Genomic DNA, 17,802 nt, shown 5'->3' with positions numbered 1-17,802 from the left:
GCACCAAAAAGATCTAAAAAATTTCACGGCACACCTGAAAATATTTAACAATTTTAGTGGTGAAGAACTTATTTATTTTTTTACATATACATTTAATTTTAAATTTAATGTGAAGCATGTGCCTGCTTTCGAGAGCAAATCAGATTGAAGCGAGGCTCCAAAGTCGACAAACAAGCGCGCATTTCATCGTCGATTTTAAGAAGTCTCTCTCTCTCTCTCTCTTTCGATTTGATTTCAGTCAATGCTGAAAATCCAAACTCACAAAACCACGAAGACACAAAAGGCAGAATTACTTTGATTGCTTTTGAACTGATTGCAGGATATGTCTTCCTGATTGAGATCCAAAACTCATCCAGGCTCTTTTCGGGAAATGTTGACTGAAAAAAATTATCGTTTTTTTAAATCAATGAGCTGTTCTTCTTCTTCGGTTGTAAGATTTATAGTTCCGTTGTTTCCGAATGGATTGATCACCCATCCATATTCATCGCTTGCATGTGATGGGAAGTAATGCTGCAGTGCCGATTGTAGGTCTCTCAGTGTGTCCAGAATTTCGGGGATGAGATCTCGTACAAGTCTCGCGTTACGAAAATGAACAAATGAATGACAGACTGACAGAGACTGCGTTTTTATATATGTTACTTTTTTAACTTTTGCGACATTGATTTACCATTTAATTTTTCGATATGTTCACGGTTTCAAAACGCTAGCAATTTTAAATATTTTTCAAAATTCCCACGGCACATCTGCAAATCTCTCGCGGTACACTAGTGTGCCGCGGCACACAGTTTGAGAATCACTGATTTGGAATGTATCCTAGAAGTTCCAAGTTTTGGAAGTTGCGACGACAGAAAGTGAAATAAGCGAACCCGGAAATCATTGTGTCTCATGCGTTGTGATACCCGAACCTTTTCTTTTTTAATCAAACCGTCACTTGAAGTTGTTGATTATTTAACTGATACGTTGATCAAGGATGACGTTGTTGTGTTCAACGCCTCCTTTGCAAACTACACTCAACGGCACCGTCTGGAGATATCTTCGTGATCACATTGTTAATAGAAGACCTACGATTGACCCTCTGTTACTGACGTGAAAAAACAATCGAAGAGCAACAACAGCTGCGAGATCAAATCACCAAGAATACGGTGCATTCACACTTTTTCAGTATAAATATCCTTAACACATATCATATCGTTCGCAAGTGTACATACTAGACTGCAAATACGTGTAAGTGATATGCCATAAGATGCCCTTGACGTTACCTAAACATCACTTTGTCAGTGTGTATGTGCGCATGCGTTTGAGATACAAATATGCATGTTGTTATCATACTATTCCCCTTTCATTATTAGTTTACATTTAAACGAGGGTATTAAATCGTAAGGATGTGTACTGGTTATCATAGGAAATCGTACCAACCACACAATCCAGACATAGTAGTTTATTATTATGCGTGTTTGTACACTGTATTGTACGGTAACACCGTGTGATGTTCTGTAAAACTGGGTTAAGGTCTGTCGATAGCTATGTATTTGTCAGTCTGTTCCTGTGTTTGTCTCTCCATGTATGACTTTCATTGGACTCCATGCCAGCATATTTGTCCATCCATAAAGACTTTCATCGGATCCCATACCAGGATATAGTGCTCGATATCCATAGGATCCGATAGTTTTCATTTAGATGTTAAATTTGCTCAGTATCCCCTAATGGTAATTTTCAAAAAACAAAGATGTTTCTTTTTCAGACTACAGTGACTTAGGTTTTGCTAAAAGTCTTTTTTATCAAGATTATAGTAGGAACAATTCGTGTAAATGGAAGATATTGGATTTAAAAAGGGTGTCGCAGTATATATATATATATATATATATATATATATATATATATATATATATATATATATATATATATATATATATATTCAGTATTGTTCCATTTCAGAATGCTTGATTGTACCCGATCGAAAAGTACATAACACTGTTTGTCCCAACGAGTTAACTCCGAGAATCATCTGGTATTACGAACCAGTAAATGAGGAATGTGGAGAACTCTCTGGATGCTATGAATTTGGAGACCGAAATGTTTTCCGGACTGAAGCCGAATGCACTGCTAATTGTAATGGTCTTATTCCTCCTGGCCGTAAAGGCCCTAAAGGTGTAGCTGGTCCTCCTGGTATACCTGGTAACGCTGGTGTACCTGGTACTAATGGTCTTCCTGGTCCTAAGGGCGAAAAAGGTGTTAAGGGTGAACGTGGTGAAATTGGTGCAACCGGTCCTGATGGTTTACCGGGATCTAAGGGTAATCCTGGTGCTAAGGGTGAACCTGGTTATACAGGGATTCCTGGTGAAGATGGTTTTCCTGGTCCTATAGGAACACGTGGTGACCCTGGTATTAAGGGTGATGTTGGTAATGCTGGTGAAAAGGGTGAGATTGGTGAAAATGGTCTGCCTGGTCTTAATTGTCCAGCTGGTCCCCCTGGTCCTCCTGGTCCTCCTGGATCATGCCTCAGTAAATAGACATGTTCCTTTTCGTATTTATCATTGTCCGTGACCTGTTGTTCTTAGAATTTGTACGAATACAGTTAACATTCAAGTCCGAAGTCCTGGAGCTGATTCTAGAAGAATACAATGACCATAACACCTTTCTTCTAGATGCTATATGCTCAATATTACCTTAATTCGCTCGTTGCGTATTGTGTCATGCTCACGTTTAAGTAAATATTGGAATCAAACCGTAGATAGTTTAACTTTGAACTAACGCCTAACTACAAATATATATATATATATATATATATATATATATATATATATATATATATATATATATATATATATACTAACGCCTAACTACATGTTGTGGTTTCATTTAGACAATACAGCATTGCATTACGTTTATACTTCTTTCATAAAGTCAAGGTACATTGTCAGATTATTTGAATATTTGCACTGAAATTAAATTGTTCCTTCCAATATTGTGTATGTGCATTCTATTTTTCTATTCTCTGACCACTTCAATAGTCTCTTGTATTTTTTACCTAACTCAGTGTCGGGGTACAGCCTATAACACCATTATGCGCATTTATCAAATACTTATAGTATTCGCCACGGTTTCAAATCAGCTGTCTCGTTTAGGATTCGTGTGGTAGCAGCAGCTATGCAAAATATTATTTCCTGCTTGAAATGCTGACAAAAACGATATCTCTTGACCTTCCCTCGTTCTGGGAAGATATATTCTACATGCCATTATTGCAGCGAATTTAACTGTGCATCGTTTTTCATTGCAAATTGTAACTTTACGTGTAAATAATTAAAAAAAAAAAACATTTTCGTTTATACATGTTCAGTGACTTCTGTCATAAAACAAGTAATATAATGTAAACAGCAGACGAAATAACACAATATTTTCAGGCAGTATTCAGCTGAGGTAATGCCAGACACGACCAGTGTAGGCAAAACTAGCATTCACTGTCTGTATGGCAATATGCAGGCGGTTGCCACTGTCTTTCTTAACTATGTTTAACTAGAAGCTACCGGTTCCCTGCCAAACTTCTTCAAAGATGCAATATATATACATATATATATATATATATATATATATATATATATATATATATATATATATATATATATATATAACATGGTTTCCCTTCGAATTATTCGGGGTAATTTGTTTACACAGTCGACAGTAGATCTATAAATTTAAATTCCTTTCGCTAAAATGACTTCCTTCAATCATGAACAAAATATTACTCCAGCAAAATCTTCAGGTTTAGAAGAGTGTAAAACCTCTTGAAAAGCTCAATAAACGCAACCCTCCTGTGGTGGATCTTGCCACAAACCTGAATTCCACGACTTTTCTAAGTTGTCGGATATGATCCCAGTACGAATATCATGAAATGTTGTTTTCTTTGTGCCTTATCAAAACCAAATTGTTTGACAAATTATTGATGCTACCTTGTGAAAACTCAGTCCACAAATTGTAACCTAAATCTGATTCTGGACTGACAGCCTCCAGCGAGTACAGAGAATATGTGACTCGTGTTATATGGTAACATAATAGGCTCTGATTTTTTATACTATACATTTGTATTATATGGGCACTTGCAGGTAGTATCAAATTCATACAGTTACCTGTCATTAGTATTATGTGGAAATAGTTTTGAATTTACTTGCATTCGATTTATATATTTTGAAAGAATTGAAAATATATTCATTTAATAATGTAATCTAGGAGAATCAGTTCAAATTAAATTTCTACTTCTGATTATGAGTTTTAACAAATTCTGTTTCGTACATTATTAATTAGAGATTACAGTATTTATTTGCATTCGATTTATATATTTTGAAAGAATTGAAAATATATTCATTTAATAATGTAATCTAGGAGAATCAGTTCAAATTAAATTTCTACTTCTGATTATGAGTTTTAACAAATTCTGTTTCGTACATTATTAATTAGAGATTACAGTATTAGAACAAAGGCAATTGTTTAAATGTTCCTCGTCTTCACCTATGCAGAACTTGTAACTATATAATAATATATGGCAGGTAAAGAAAGTGAAAATTCTCGTAGACAGTCAATAACTTTTAGAGAAAGTACATAGAGCACATATATGAACAGCGAGTTCATACAAGATGACAATAGAGACAGGAAAGACACTAAATAGAAACTGTCGAAATAAAATGTGTAGGACATTTTGCATACGTGTGAAAATCAGATAAACAAAAGGGCACGAACAAAACGACGACGACAAAGCGAGGTCAAAAATGAGCGGAATTGTATCGTGGAAAGATTAGAAGCAGAAACGATTGACACTAGCTTAGAAGAGGATAATTACTTCTCACGACTGTTCTTGACCGATTGAAATGTGCTTTAAATATCATTTCTGCTTATCAATGACTTTACGATCAGTATCAAAATTTCCAATCTTTTATTATTGCCGTATCAAAAAGTATCTGAGGTAAAATTACCATCTGTTATAAGGGTTTGGTAACGTTAACTGAGATGTTCCTAATAACAAACTCAAGAGAGAAATAACTTTGTATACTTTCTAGAATTAAATGTTTAACATGTTCCTGAACGTCTAATTCTACGTTACAAACGAGACTTCCGTTTGAATAAATTGATGGACATGAAAGTTTTAAATGCATACAAAGGATAACCACACTGGAAAAGTTGTATTTGCTCACCTGAAAAGTTTTGTTACGGAATGATGTTGGTGCGGAACAATATGGAAATGTAAACATGATTGAATGTATGTATACCACAAATTCTTGAGGATTTTATTAATACCTTATTCACTGCGAAGTGAATATAATAATACGATGAATCACACAGTAGTTACACAGTTTAATAATATGATGGATCACACAGTAGTTACACAATATAATAATACGATGGATCAAACAGAAGTTACACAATATAATAACACGATGGATCACACAGTAGTTACACAATTTAATAATACGATGAATCACACAGTAGTTACACAATATAATAATACGATGGATCACACAGTAGTTATAAAAAAATAATAATACAATGGATCACACAGTAGTTAATATAATAATACGAGGGATCACACAGTAGTTACACAATACAATAATATGATGGATCACACAGTAGTTACACAATATAATAATACGATTGATCACACAGTAGTTAAACAATACCTATAATTTGTGCAGTTTAATAATGTCTATGTTGTGAGGAATATATGATCTAAACTTAAATAACAGCAAAGACCGAAAACCCACAGGTTTTGTAAAATCAACAAATTAGTTAATTCCCATGAAGAGAAAGAGAATTTTTAAAATAACACAGTATTTTGAACTAAATCCCATGTATACCAAAAGAGTTATCACAAGTTCAAATGTATAATGTTCCTACTGAATTTCAGTGTTCTGTAGTTTGGCAACAGTCCTATGATGTATCACAATAATACAATTCCAAGAAAGTCTTTGCATGCATCACTATAATTCCAAATTAATGCTCCAATCCAAGAATATCGTAATTTGTATTTCCAGTGAATAATAATTTTAACAAATGAGTTCAATCAAATGAAATACTAGAAACAAAAATAAGATTAATTCTATTAAAGATATGTATGCAAGAATGGATATTTTCTCATGTAAAAACTATCATATAGGACACACGGTACTAATTATACGGAAGAACTGTGAAACAGTCTAGAAATGGGTGAAGAAATAAGAGTATTTACGGGTTTGGTGGTCCATAATTGGTTAATAATGAAAATTAAAATCTTAGTAAAAATATCTCTTGAGAGCTTATCCTATATATAATTTTAAAAAAATATAGACAAATTTCTACTGATGCAATTTTAGCATTCTTACAGGCTTGACTCAGGAGTACTCAATAATGAAAGTAGCACCTGATTCATTTGGTGCAGAATCAATAACATGTGTTTCATGCACATGTATGTCAACAAAATGCCGCGGCTCATATGGTGTTTTCCACACATAAGCTTGCACCAAGGTTAGATGTGCATGGAGAATTATAGGTCTCATCATCAGCACCCAGAAATTTTAAGTTATTGAATTGTGAATATGATGGTGTTTCCATATGCTCACTATTGGAGTTGAATTAGTACCGTGTGTCCTATAAAAACCTAAGACTCATAAATAGAACCAGTCAAAAGTTAATTTCTGGAATATTCTAAGTGGTCAATAACACACTGCCTATCACTAAACTTATAATAAAGAACATGGAAAACATCAGGTAGACATGGTGATCCGTGGGGAATACCAATCTCCTAGACGCAGATTAAGATAAACCTGTTTACTTCCATTGACAATGATTCAAATATTTAATCCATTCTCTCAGAGTGATATTAGTTATATATTATGTTGTTTACAAAATCAGTGGCTTTAGTCAGATACACAGTGAACCTGATCTTGAACAAGGTCAGGTATCAAATCCAAATGTATATAACATATAAACATTTAGAAAAATCAAACATTGTAAAAGTTAAATATACAAAACAACGATACAGTATGTTTACATAACACTTTATGTGATTCTGATTGGTCCAAATAAGCGCGTGAAAATCATGCACAGTATTTTCTTTACTGAATGGCTGCGCTCGTGGGAAAATGTTCCTAACTCCTTCTGGAACATTGTGCTTGTACAATTAACATTTTGGCGACCAGTTTACGAATCCATTTCCGAAATGGAAACTAAATGGTCATGTCTGAATGAATAAGGACACTTTACCCAACAGGTTTGGTCATGTCATCCATACCTTATCATGCTCTGAGAAACGGCGGAAAACCCTCAAAACAAGAACAATAACAATTATTAGTCTATGCTCTTAACAAAGGTAACAGAAAAGAGTGAAGACAACAAGCTTTGTAAAAATTAACAAATAATGTATTTCCCTATAATAAAAAGTGAAATACAGAAGAAAGAACTTACGATTTTACGAGATAAATTAAAAAATAATTCAAGAAATGAAAACACAAGTCCTATCAATGGAAAGTCCTAAAGAAAACACAGTTCAGAACCCAATGAAAATACAAAATTGAAGACAACTACGTCTGTAATAGTCAGCGTTGTACTGATGTGTCAACAGTCTCTTGTTGAATCACATAAAATATAATTCCAGGCTTGAATTCTTTATAATTTCCAGGGAATGTCTTTGTCCAAGAATTATCAGAGCACTTTTGTATAACCAGGGAAAATAATCACTTTAAATTCATTAATTTGAATAAAATAAAAACTCAGCCCAAACTGGACACAACATAAAACAACATGACGTCTCAAGTGTTAATGTACGACTGATATAAGTCTTATCATGACATCAGCTATAAGGCTAACTAACTAACAAAACAGACTCCAGGATGGAAGTCAAGAGTTCGACCTTCCAGAAGGAATGGACGTTTGTTACATGATAAATATCACGTCGACCAGCACTGACCTTGACTCAACGTACTGATTCGTAATAGGAGAAGGAATTAAAAAAGTACAAAATGTTGTTTACCATACCTGTCACTGATTTTGGAACAAGGTCAGTAAGAAGATACAATGTATCGCTTATTATTTGTTTACGTCGAAAAGTTAAAAAAAAAAAACAATTAAGAAAATAAGTAGAAACTGAACTCTATTCTGGACAATATCAAATCCAGTAAACAATATTACATTACAATAACATGTAATGGAATAAAAAGAAAATGTAAAACTAACAGACAAACAATTAAATTAAATATACGTAACATAATAAATAAAAGAAAGGGAGGCGGCTGTATGTTGATAGCAGGTGGGTTGGTGGGTGGGTGATAAGTATACCTGTAACATGGAATGGATGATATCGTGGCTTAAATGTTAACTTACAGCAGTAAATAAACTCACCTCTGTGTACAGAATGATATAGAAATAAAAATGGCTTCAACCTGACAGAATTTTAACAAGCCAAAGCATTTTTACGCAGCAAAATAACGTAAAGGAGTTAATGTCTCTTATATGATGCAATTACGGCTCTAAAAAAAATGTGTTTATATATTCTGTATTGTTCCAAACAAATAATGCAAGCATCCGTCCACAAATACATTACAGTAAATCTGGGTATCGCAGCATCCAGTAATCGTCTTTTCAAATAAATATTCCAGCAATATATTGTTTATTAGTGAAAGAGAGTGTTAACATAGATTGTCATCCCTAATTGGTGTCAGACTATTTGACATGTGCAAAATGATCTATATGTTAGGAAAGACACTTGCTTTTTGATGTATAATTTGTATACAAAATATAATTTTAAATGTTAATGGTTGTAAAACTGCGTCTTGGTCAAAGTCTTGTCAGAATAAATGAAATTATTTGTTCTTCTTTCTCTCCAAAACATTTCCATTAAAATAACACTTTGATAAACGGAATCCCAAAAGGTGTGTTGATTTAATATCAACTTTTAATAAACTCGTTGAATAATAACCAACGTTTGCTCGACAAGGCTCGCAAACGCTGAACATTATTCAACTTGTTGAATAAATCCAATTCAATGTAATATCGTTACACATTTGAAATTCTCTCTCTCTCTCTCTCTCTCTCTCTCTCTGTTCAAGGGAAAAAGTGAAATATACGCTACTGTTTTTACAGCTGTTGGTACAACAGCAGCAACTCTAGGTATACCATAGCAAATGTTGTATACAAAAATAGCACAGGGGCAGATTATAGAGGTACCTTAGTCTCGGTGGTCTTGGATCGAGAAGGCTTTTTACAATCACAAGAATAGTTCTTTATCTGCCTCTTGCAATAATTACCTTTTCTCTGAAATTGTACGCAATGTTTTTAAATAATACAAAGAACGAACACTTCTCGAATGGTACCATCTGCCTAACGTTGGCATTGTTGCACAGTGGCTACTTCTGTGTCACTTCGTGTGAACAACTAGAACCGCATTTTCTACGACGTGCTATTTTAGTTCTTTCAGTAAGTTATTAAAACATCCAGGAAAAAACAAGAAATCGTATCTTTTACAAATAATATTGTTCACTGATTTCTTTATATCTTTATTCTCTCTAAATTGTTTCGGACGCGTAATTTTTACATGGCATTTAGAATAAAAATAACAATAATTGAGCGGGGTCAACATAACCTGAAATGACCTTATTACGTTGCCAATTTGTCGCAAAAGCATGCTGTAGATAATAAGTAGGTAAGTATATATGCATATATATTCCGGTTATGAAAATATAAAAGAGATTAACGTTTTTTTTGGATCATTTCCATAAAGATAATTGACCTGTCAATTGAGTTGCCTACTGCGTTTACTGTTGTTCATTTTCTTACATATAACCTATAATGAAGTAGTACATGTTTAGATTGAGATTAAGGCTACAACCAGCGTATAGTAACTTAAATTTTATTAATGAAACCTATCACAACAACAGCTTTTTATTTTTCTTTTGAAATAATTCCTTTATTTTCCAGAGCTATCCGTTTACAGGTTTGGAACTAACTTGTCTTAAATGCTATGTTTCACAACCCACAGAAAATGATGCAATTATTGCACAAATAAATAGTATTAATTCACTTATATGAGCATCAATACTTTGCAAATCATTTTACATTTATGTCACGGAAAGCAACATTTATTTGGATATGGCATTTGTCTGAAGAACTGACATGTCTCAAGCATTCCAATATTTCCGGTGCTCAAGAATGGCAAGACCAGAACAGTACTTACAAGAGATTTACAAAAACAAACCAAATAATTATTGCAATAGCCCGCAACACAAAATAATGTTGTTTGCTCCATTTGACGTGGAAATATTATAAACCACTGCCAGCACCAAGTTTGTCCAGTACCCAGCATGATGTAGAGTTCCGGCTGTCAAGCACGTCAATGCTATCGTAACAAACACACAATTAAATTCAAACTACATCAACCCCATGATGTCCAGACATTGAGTATTATGTAAAGGCATCGAACTCATTTTGATAATATCCCAATAAAAAGTCTTTTATAACATGTTGTATGTTTATACATTCATACAGTAGATTTCTCAATTTACATTTAGGAGGATCCTACATCAAATGAAGCCCTAGAATCTATCAGTGATGCAAAAGAGTTTGTAAACTTTTCAAGAGCAGATATTATCTAATATTTCCAAAATGTGCGTGGGCTATTTAGAGCAAAGTCATGTCCTAACATTGGATTTCCTTTTCTCTCATTTGATGATGACTAGTTGATCCTTACTTAATTATTTTTATCAAATCCAGAAAGTGTCCACTTTCCTGTCTACACTATGTCGTATACCAGTTTCATTGAAACCAAGCGATTTAAACCACGAAAACTAGAAAAAGACAACAATGCACAAATAAAATCATATTTTGCAGCTGGCACGTTTTCGTTTAGATAATTCTCCTAATTTGCTGAATATTCTATGACTACTATCACAATGAAATATCCGGGATATAATTTGCGCTTACATAAATTAACATCAAATAACAGAAGTTTTTATGTCTCCTGAATTTCTAAGTCAATACGTATATTTTCCAGTATCAGCAACCAGCTGGAACATGCTAGTTCAAACATAATAACGATAAAAGTTTGAAACAGTAGTAACAGCCATGTAAAATTTCGCAAACAAAACCGTTTTTCTGTTTTATTTCTTTGTCATTTCTGTTTTTAATATATATATATATATATATATATATATATATATATATATATATTTATATATTTATATATATATATATATATATATATATATATATATATATATATATATATATATATATATATATATATATATATATATATATATGACGATTTTCTCCATTTAGTATCTTTTTCCATATCATTACTATTATATTATTATGGCATGTTATTAGTGTGATAATGAGAAAGGAAAAATCACATTCAAATAAATAAAAATAACCATAAGTTTGGATATAGTCTTAAATTATTTTGACATTTTATGTCCATATTTAGCTAATTAGTTTTTTCCAGTACTTTTTATTCTTTTATGTCATTCATGAATGTGCAGTAATGGCAAGTCATATCCGAATGTTATAAAACAGAATAAGTCTAGCTGACTACTTGAAAGTAGCTAGTGACGTGTTACCTATACAGTAAAAGTTGGTAACGATGTTAGCGTATAGTTTCTGGCCGCCTCCACTTGTGTTCTTTGGAGGTGAAAAAGGTTAAATACACAAAAATGGTATGTGTATTTGATTTAATTATATCTGATTTAATTGTTTGTAAGTTTTTAAAAAAAAATAATTTTCATTGTATGTCAAAAAGAAGTAGTTCTTTGGTTAGGATTTTATATTTTTTTTCAGAAAGTAGTTTGACCTTGACTGTTCGCTTTAGTAAACACCAGGTGTTGACCAAGGTCCTGACCTTGATTCAAAATTTGCAACTACCACGTAAATACGTTCTACTTTCCAAAAATAAATGATTGGTTGTTGACGAGGTCATGATGAGACTACGTAGTTTAAGATGTAACCAATTTGTTTAAATTTTATTTCTTAGGGTAAAATGGTTGGTTTTCGTCAAGACCACATTGGGTGTCTATGATTTTTAACAAGTAAATAATTTCGACGAGGTTCTAAAACATGATCACATGACACCACTACCCACCCACCTCCACCTCCACCCCCTTTGCGTTTTAAACTACGATCTAACCTTTGTTTTGGAGAGATATTCTCAGTTGGGCTTTTTCTTTACAATGGAAGGTGTTGCGTGGTTGGGATTATTTCAAATTTAATGGATTCAAAAGGATTAATTCTTTTTTCCTGGAAAATACATGTGCTCATGTGAGATTCTTGAGCAGAGACAGCTCTTATAAAAAAAATATATTTTTTGTTTCTACAAGGAACTGTAGACTTCAATACTACAAGTTACATCATACGTCATAGTCTTCCATCTTGGATTCTTCGTCGGGATTCGAACTTAAATCAGTAGAACATGTTATTATCATGACTCCTAAAATTTTATTCGTAGATTATTCTTGGATTATTTTCGTATTTGATTCTTACAACCCGTAATTTCATATTTTTTCATTGTTAAAGAATTTTTCCAAGGAAATAAATTACTGTATTTTTCAAGGCTTGTTGTTTTCATTCTTTCTTGTGTTACTGTTTATTCGAGCCTAAACACGTAACATAAGACTTCTCATAACCTCGATTTATGTACAAAGTCATCTAGCTAGATATTCATACGGTTGTTGTATTGAAACGCGGACATTCTTGTTGGCCTACAATAGGACACATGTATATTTTACTTAAAATATATTTGCACAAAAGATAACTTCAGAACCTTTATCAAATTATAACAGTTATTACCTCTGAAAACTGTGACAAATAATAATGGTCAATATCTTTAAAACCTGTGTCAAGCTATAATAGCCAATGCCGTTGAAACCTTTGTCAAATTATAACAGTCGATGTCTTCGAATCTCTATTAAATTATAACAGTCAATTTAATAGTGTGACCAGCTTTACTTTAAATGATATATATGATATATCGCTATTTTATGTGTAGGAATGTTGTTATCCATTGCCCCAATTCGGAGTCCATGCAGAGAATTGAATATACATAAGCATGTACACGTGTCTATGTGTGTGTGTGTGTGTGTGTGTGTGTGTGTGTGTGTGTGTGTATGCGTGTGTATGTGTGTGTGACTGAAGAGAGAGAGGGGGGAAACAGAGGTACTCTTAGCAACGTAAAAATATCCTTGCATTGATTCACTTTTCATTCAAGTTTGTGTGTGTGTTTCCTCCAAAAGGAGAGTCCTTAAAAGTTGTATTTGTCTGTGAAACGTCATATAAACCACTGAATATTTGTATAGTGTAAATCAAAGTTATTGCAGACTATCTACGTGCTGCCGAGTGGTAGTAGAACATGAAAAATAAAACGAGTGTTGTAATTAGCAAATTATTGGTATAATTGCTTTATAAACTTGTAAATCTTCTCGCGTGACAGACAGATCAGATCTCCAACTGTAAGTTCCGCCCACTTAACAACTGTTGCTATCGCACACTAGCTATCGTCAAAATTACTGACTGATTCATCAACATCAACAACAAATTCCTTGGAAAATACTCCTCACAATATTTCTGAAACTCTCCAACCTAACTGCAATATTATTTCAGATCGTTTATTCCCACTCTTCGGCGTCAGATATCGTCTATCGAAATTCTACAGAACCAGCCATGGTTATTTCACACCTAATGCACACCCACATATATATTGGCGTGAATCAATGTCATATCTAGCTGCTCTCGCATTCCTACTGAGACCATGACGTAATTAGATTACTGCCCAGCTGTGGCTACAAATTACCAGCTAAGCTATACCAGTCGGCTCACGTTCCCGATTCTCGGTTGAAGAGAATTCAGAACTTAATTACATACGAATTAATGGTCTTCACTCCTTGTCTTTATCCAGACAGAGACAAATCAAATCCCAGCATGCACGCATGAAATATTTATAATGCCAATAGTTTGACATATAATTTACTCCTCATAATTCGTGTCAGAAGAAATACATGAAATCTTACACTAAATGATTTATATTACATACAAAACAACTGAACAAAACTCGTTCATAGAATACATGAGTCATAAAACATTTAAGACACAAAGCATGTAAACAATTACTACTGAACTCAGTGGAAGTTGCAATATGAATTTATAATGAATAAATTCAACAAATATTTAAAAACTTACATCAATGAACATATACTATATGCAATCGAAACAATACCTTTGTGCTTTCCAGAGCCCTCGCTCGGTTATTATCAGAGAATTCACCCCGTTTCTTCTCTGACTCTGGGTCGCTCAAAGTTCTAGCTCACTTGGCCCTTTGACGATTTATTTAACAAGAAGAGTAAGTTCTATCGATCTCAGAGCCATCTTCCTCTTTAGGCAGAAGAACTTGGACTGACTAATATAGTGATGGAGACTAAGTTAATAGTCTGGATTCCGTCTGGGAACACACACGTCCTCTTTTAGCTTAGACAATCAGGACTACTTCTTTAATAAAATAGAATTTTATCACTCCCATAGATGTCAGAATAATCATATCTAGACTGCCTTTATTCATAACTATTATAGAAAATATCATTTTATGACACCTATTTCAAATGGCCCACGACTTTCTAAAACGTTCCCTGGTTGATTTACCGCTACTGACATTGCACTCTTATTTGGCACTACATATTAGCCAAGTGAGTCCTAAATAACATCCAGTCATGTTTGCAACATGACAGACTAACGTTGCCAAGCTGTATATTTGCATCCGAATGTTTTTTTCTAACATCATTCTTGACTATTAGAGCGACACTTGTTATCTTATTTGTTGATGTCATAGAATTTTGCATGAAGCATACATAACAAAATTATAGTAAATGGCAGGACACTGCTTGCTGCTATTTATAGTGTCATGTCTTATAAAGACAAAATAACATTTTATTAGGTTAAACTCTTCATAAACTAAAGATAACTTCAAAATTAAATTATTGCACACAAATTTAACATAAAATGTTTAGTTAATTTCGAAGATATAAACTTCAAGCAGTATCAAAACATTCGCTTAAAATTGTGTTACAAATATTCACAAGTACAGCAAATGATGTTATATTTTAAAACAGATTTGTGCATTCATACATGAAACATGATAATAAGCAATTTATCATATACTAAAGCGGGAAATACAGAAAATTATTGGCGAAATGACTTTCATTAATTCTTCTCATTCCTTTTTTTTAGCACGTGAAAAATATATACTAGGTAATCAAGCGTGGTTTTGTGCTTGTGGGCAAATATGTCGGAAAGTAACCCGTAACTACTCAGTGACTGGGATAAATATGTCGGAAAGTAACCCGTAACTACTCAGTGACTGGGATAAATATGTCGGAAAGTAACCCGTAGCTACTCAGTGACTGGGATAAATATGTCGGAAAGTAACCCTTAACTACTCAGTGACTGGGATGCTTATTTTGTATTGCTGTATGTATGTTACATTTTTGAAACTCTTAATTTGTGCAGTTATTAACTACTGAGATAAACAAGTGCTTATGTCCAAATATTGTATCTAGCAAAATGCCAAGTTTTATTAATTGAACCCTGGATATTATACATAATAGATTACCAAATAATGTAAGTTCATTAAAAGCTGAACTTTATCGTGTTCACTCTCTTGACACACGTTTTTGTTCTTGCAGTGGGATTAAAACCAATATGCATTTATCCATGTACTGTCCCAAGCACAGTAGACCACGAATTGAGTTGATGAGAAATTACTAACCATGACAAGTGCATCTATCAACTTAGACTTACCCTTTGTGGAAAGGGCGATGCACATGAAAAATACAGAAGTTTACATCTTGTATGCAAATATATAACCGATACCGGAAGATTTCAATAATTTACTCAACTTGTTATAATTCTCTCTCTCTCTCTCTCTCTCTCTCTCTCTCTCTCTCATTATGCACAAATGTTATGTCGTCATCTTGAATTTGTTGTAATACTTGAATTATATAGTGAGAGGACTAATTTAAGTTGTTAGAGCTTATGTCCCATCTTGTTGCTTCCTATTGTGTCAGTAATATATGTTTAAATTAAACTAACAACTGAAACATGGACTAGGATGAGAAATTATGAAATCTGATCAAGTTATTTAGATTTTAAAAGTGACCAATACGCTGCCTTGACATTTGAATGAACAGTGAGTTCATGCCATTATCGTGTAATAAGACAAGACATTGACGTTATGAATTTCATTATTCAATTAGAGCTTTTCCATTCATATTTCACAAAATTATACAAAAATTACAAATGTTCCGTAATAACGGATTAAATATGGATTGACACTCGCATTAATATTGCTTTTGCACAGAATATATTTTGGCTAGATGATACCTCAGTTGGTAAGGAAGTCAAGGTATCGATTACTTTTTGTCTTCTAAGAATTAAGACACACTGTTGGTAAGGATTGGGGGGGGGGCGGTTGGCGAGCGTGAACGTGTGTGTGTGTGTGTGTGTGTGTGTGTGTGTGTGTGTGTTTGCTATGAAAATTTAAGGATAAAATTACATCAAAAAAACACTTGTCAATTGAAGTGAAGAAGGTAATAAACCAATATAAGCCGCGGAGAAGCAAGCCTACAGGAACATGTTTCATTGAACAGATTTCGAATTTATTATAAGGTGCATTTTGCTTAATTTAAACTTAAGATTGTTTTATGTTGACTTAAAAGTTCGATATTCATTTTGTGGCTATTGGGGGCACTTTTAAACTAGTTTTAAAAATGAAACTTTATTTACAGAAGTTTATAACACACAAAATAATAAAATTGTATATTCCAATTTTAAATATAAGTGAATATATTTTGGTCAAGCAGTATCAATGAGAAATTATTCGAAATGGTAACTATATTTTCATGTCTGTTTTTTATACTTTCACGGCACTTGCCTGTAACCATGGCAACTGGTACTTAAAAACAAACTTGATGTTAAAAATAAATATTTACCGTATCATGCGTGCAGTATAAATGATACAAAGACAATTGGAGAGGGGACAAAAAATTGCCCTTATTCAATATAGTCCTTTAAATGGGCAGCACATGATGACTAAAAATGTATGTGACTGGTCAAGGATTTAAACTATTAAAACAAGAGATACATGATGCCAACTAAACTGATTGTTTTAGTTAAATGCTGGTGATTTCTGGCCTAGAATTTTGAATACATTACTGCAGAGTGGCCTTGTTTGGTGGTTTAGTTGCGATTTGTGGCCTGGTGATTTGTGGCCTAGAATTTGGAATACATTACAGCTGAGTGGTCTTGTTTGGTTTCGTGGCGATTTATAGCCTGGTGATATGTGGCCTAGAATTTTTAATACATTACCGCAGAGTGGCCTTGTTTGGTTTAGTGGCGATTTGTGGCCTGGTGATTTCTGGCCGGGAATTTGGAATACATTACCGCAGAGTGACATTCTTATGGACAGTAGCAACTGTTATTTAGTATATTTCCTATGACAAGTGGCCTATGTGTTTTGTTTAGTATATTTCCTATGAAAAGTGGCCTATGTGTTTTGTTTAGTATATTTCCTATGACAAGTGTCCTATGTGTTTTGTTTAGTATATTTCCTATGACAAGTGACCTATGTGTTTTGTTTAGCATTCCTATCTTGTCCAGTAAGACTTTTTTCTTTTAAGCGTACTTATGGTTTGTTTCTCTTTTTAGAAGTGTTCGTTAATGTTGCCATTGCGATACAATGTTGCAATCGTAGGGAGAAAAGCTGAATTGAAGTCGAGAAATGCCCTAAATAGTATTTTCCGGTTAATT

At 33.4% G+C, this 17,802-nt stretch overlaps 1 protein-coding gene across 1 annotated transcript in view; it reads left to right on the top strand.

Annotated features, from left to right (window-relative positions):
- The window catches only part of LOC149800151 (uncharacterized), a 57,819-nt gene that overhangs the window by 20,208 nt on the left and 19,809 nt on the right, over positions 1–17,802 (top strand). Inside the window, exon 2 of the mRNA XM_089958355.1 lies at positions 1,936–2,502. Coding sequence (XP_089814481.1) covers positions 1,936–2,502 — 567 coding nt within the window. The remainder of the gene's footprint in view (positions 1–1,935; positions 2,503–17,802) is intronic.

This window comes from Sinohyriopsis cumingii, chromosome 5, assembly GCF_028554795.1.
Source record: "Sinohyriopsis cumingii isolate HCF-2022 chromosome 5, ASM2855479v2, whole genome shotgun sequence".
NCBI classification, from domain to species: domain Eukaryota; kingdom Metazoa; phylum Mollusca; class Bivalvia; order Unionida; family Unionidae; genus Sinohyriopsis; species Sinohyriopsis cumingii.
The sequence above is the reverse complement of the archived record's forward strand: the minus strand, read 5'-3'. Positions and strand labels throughout refer to the sequence as shown.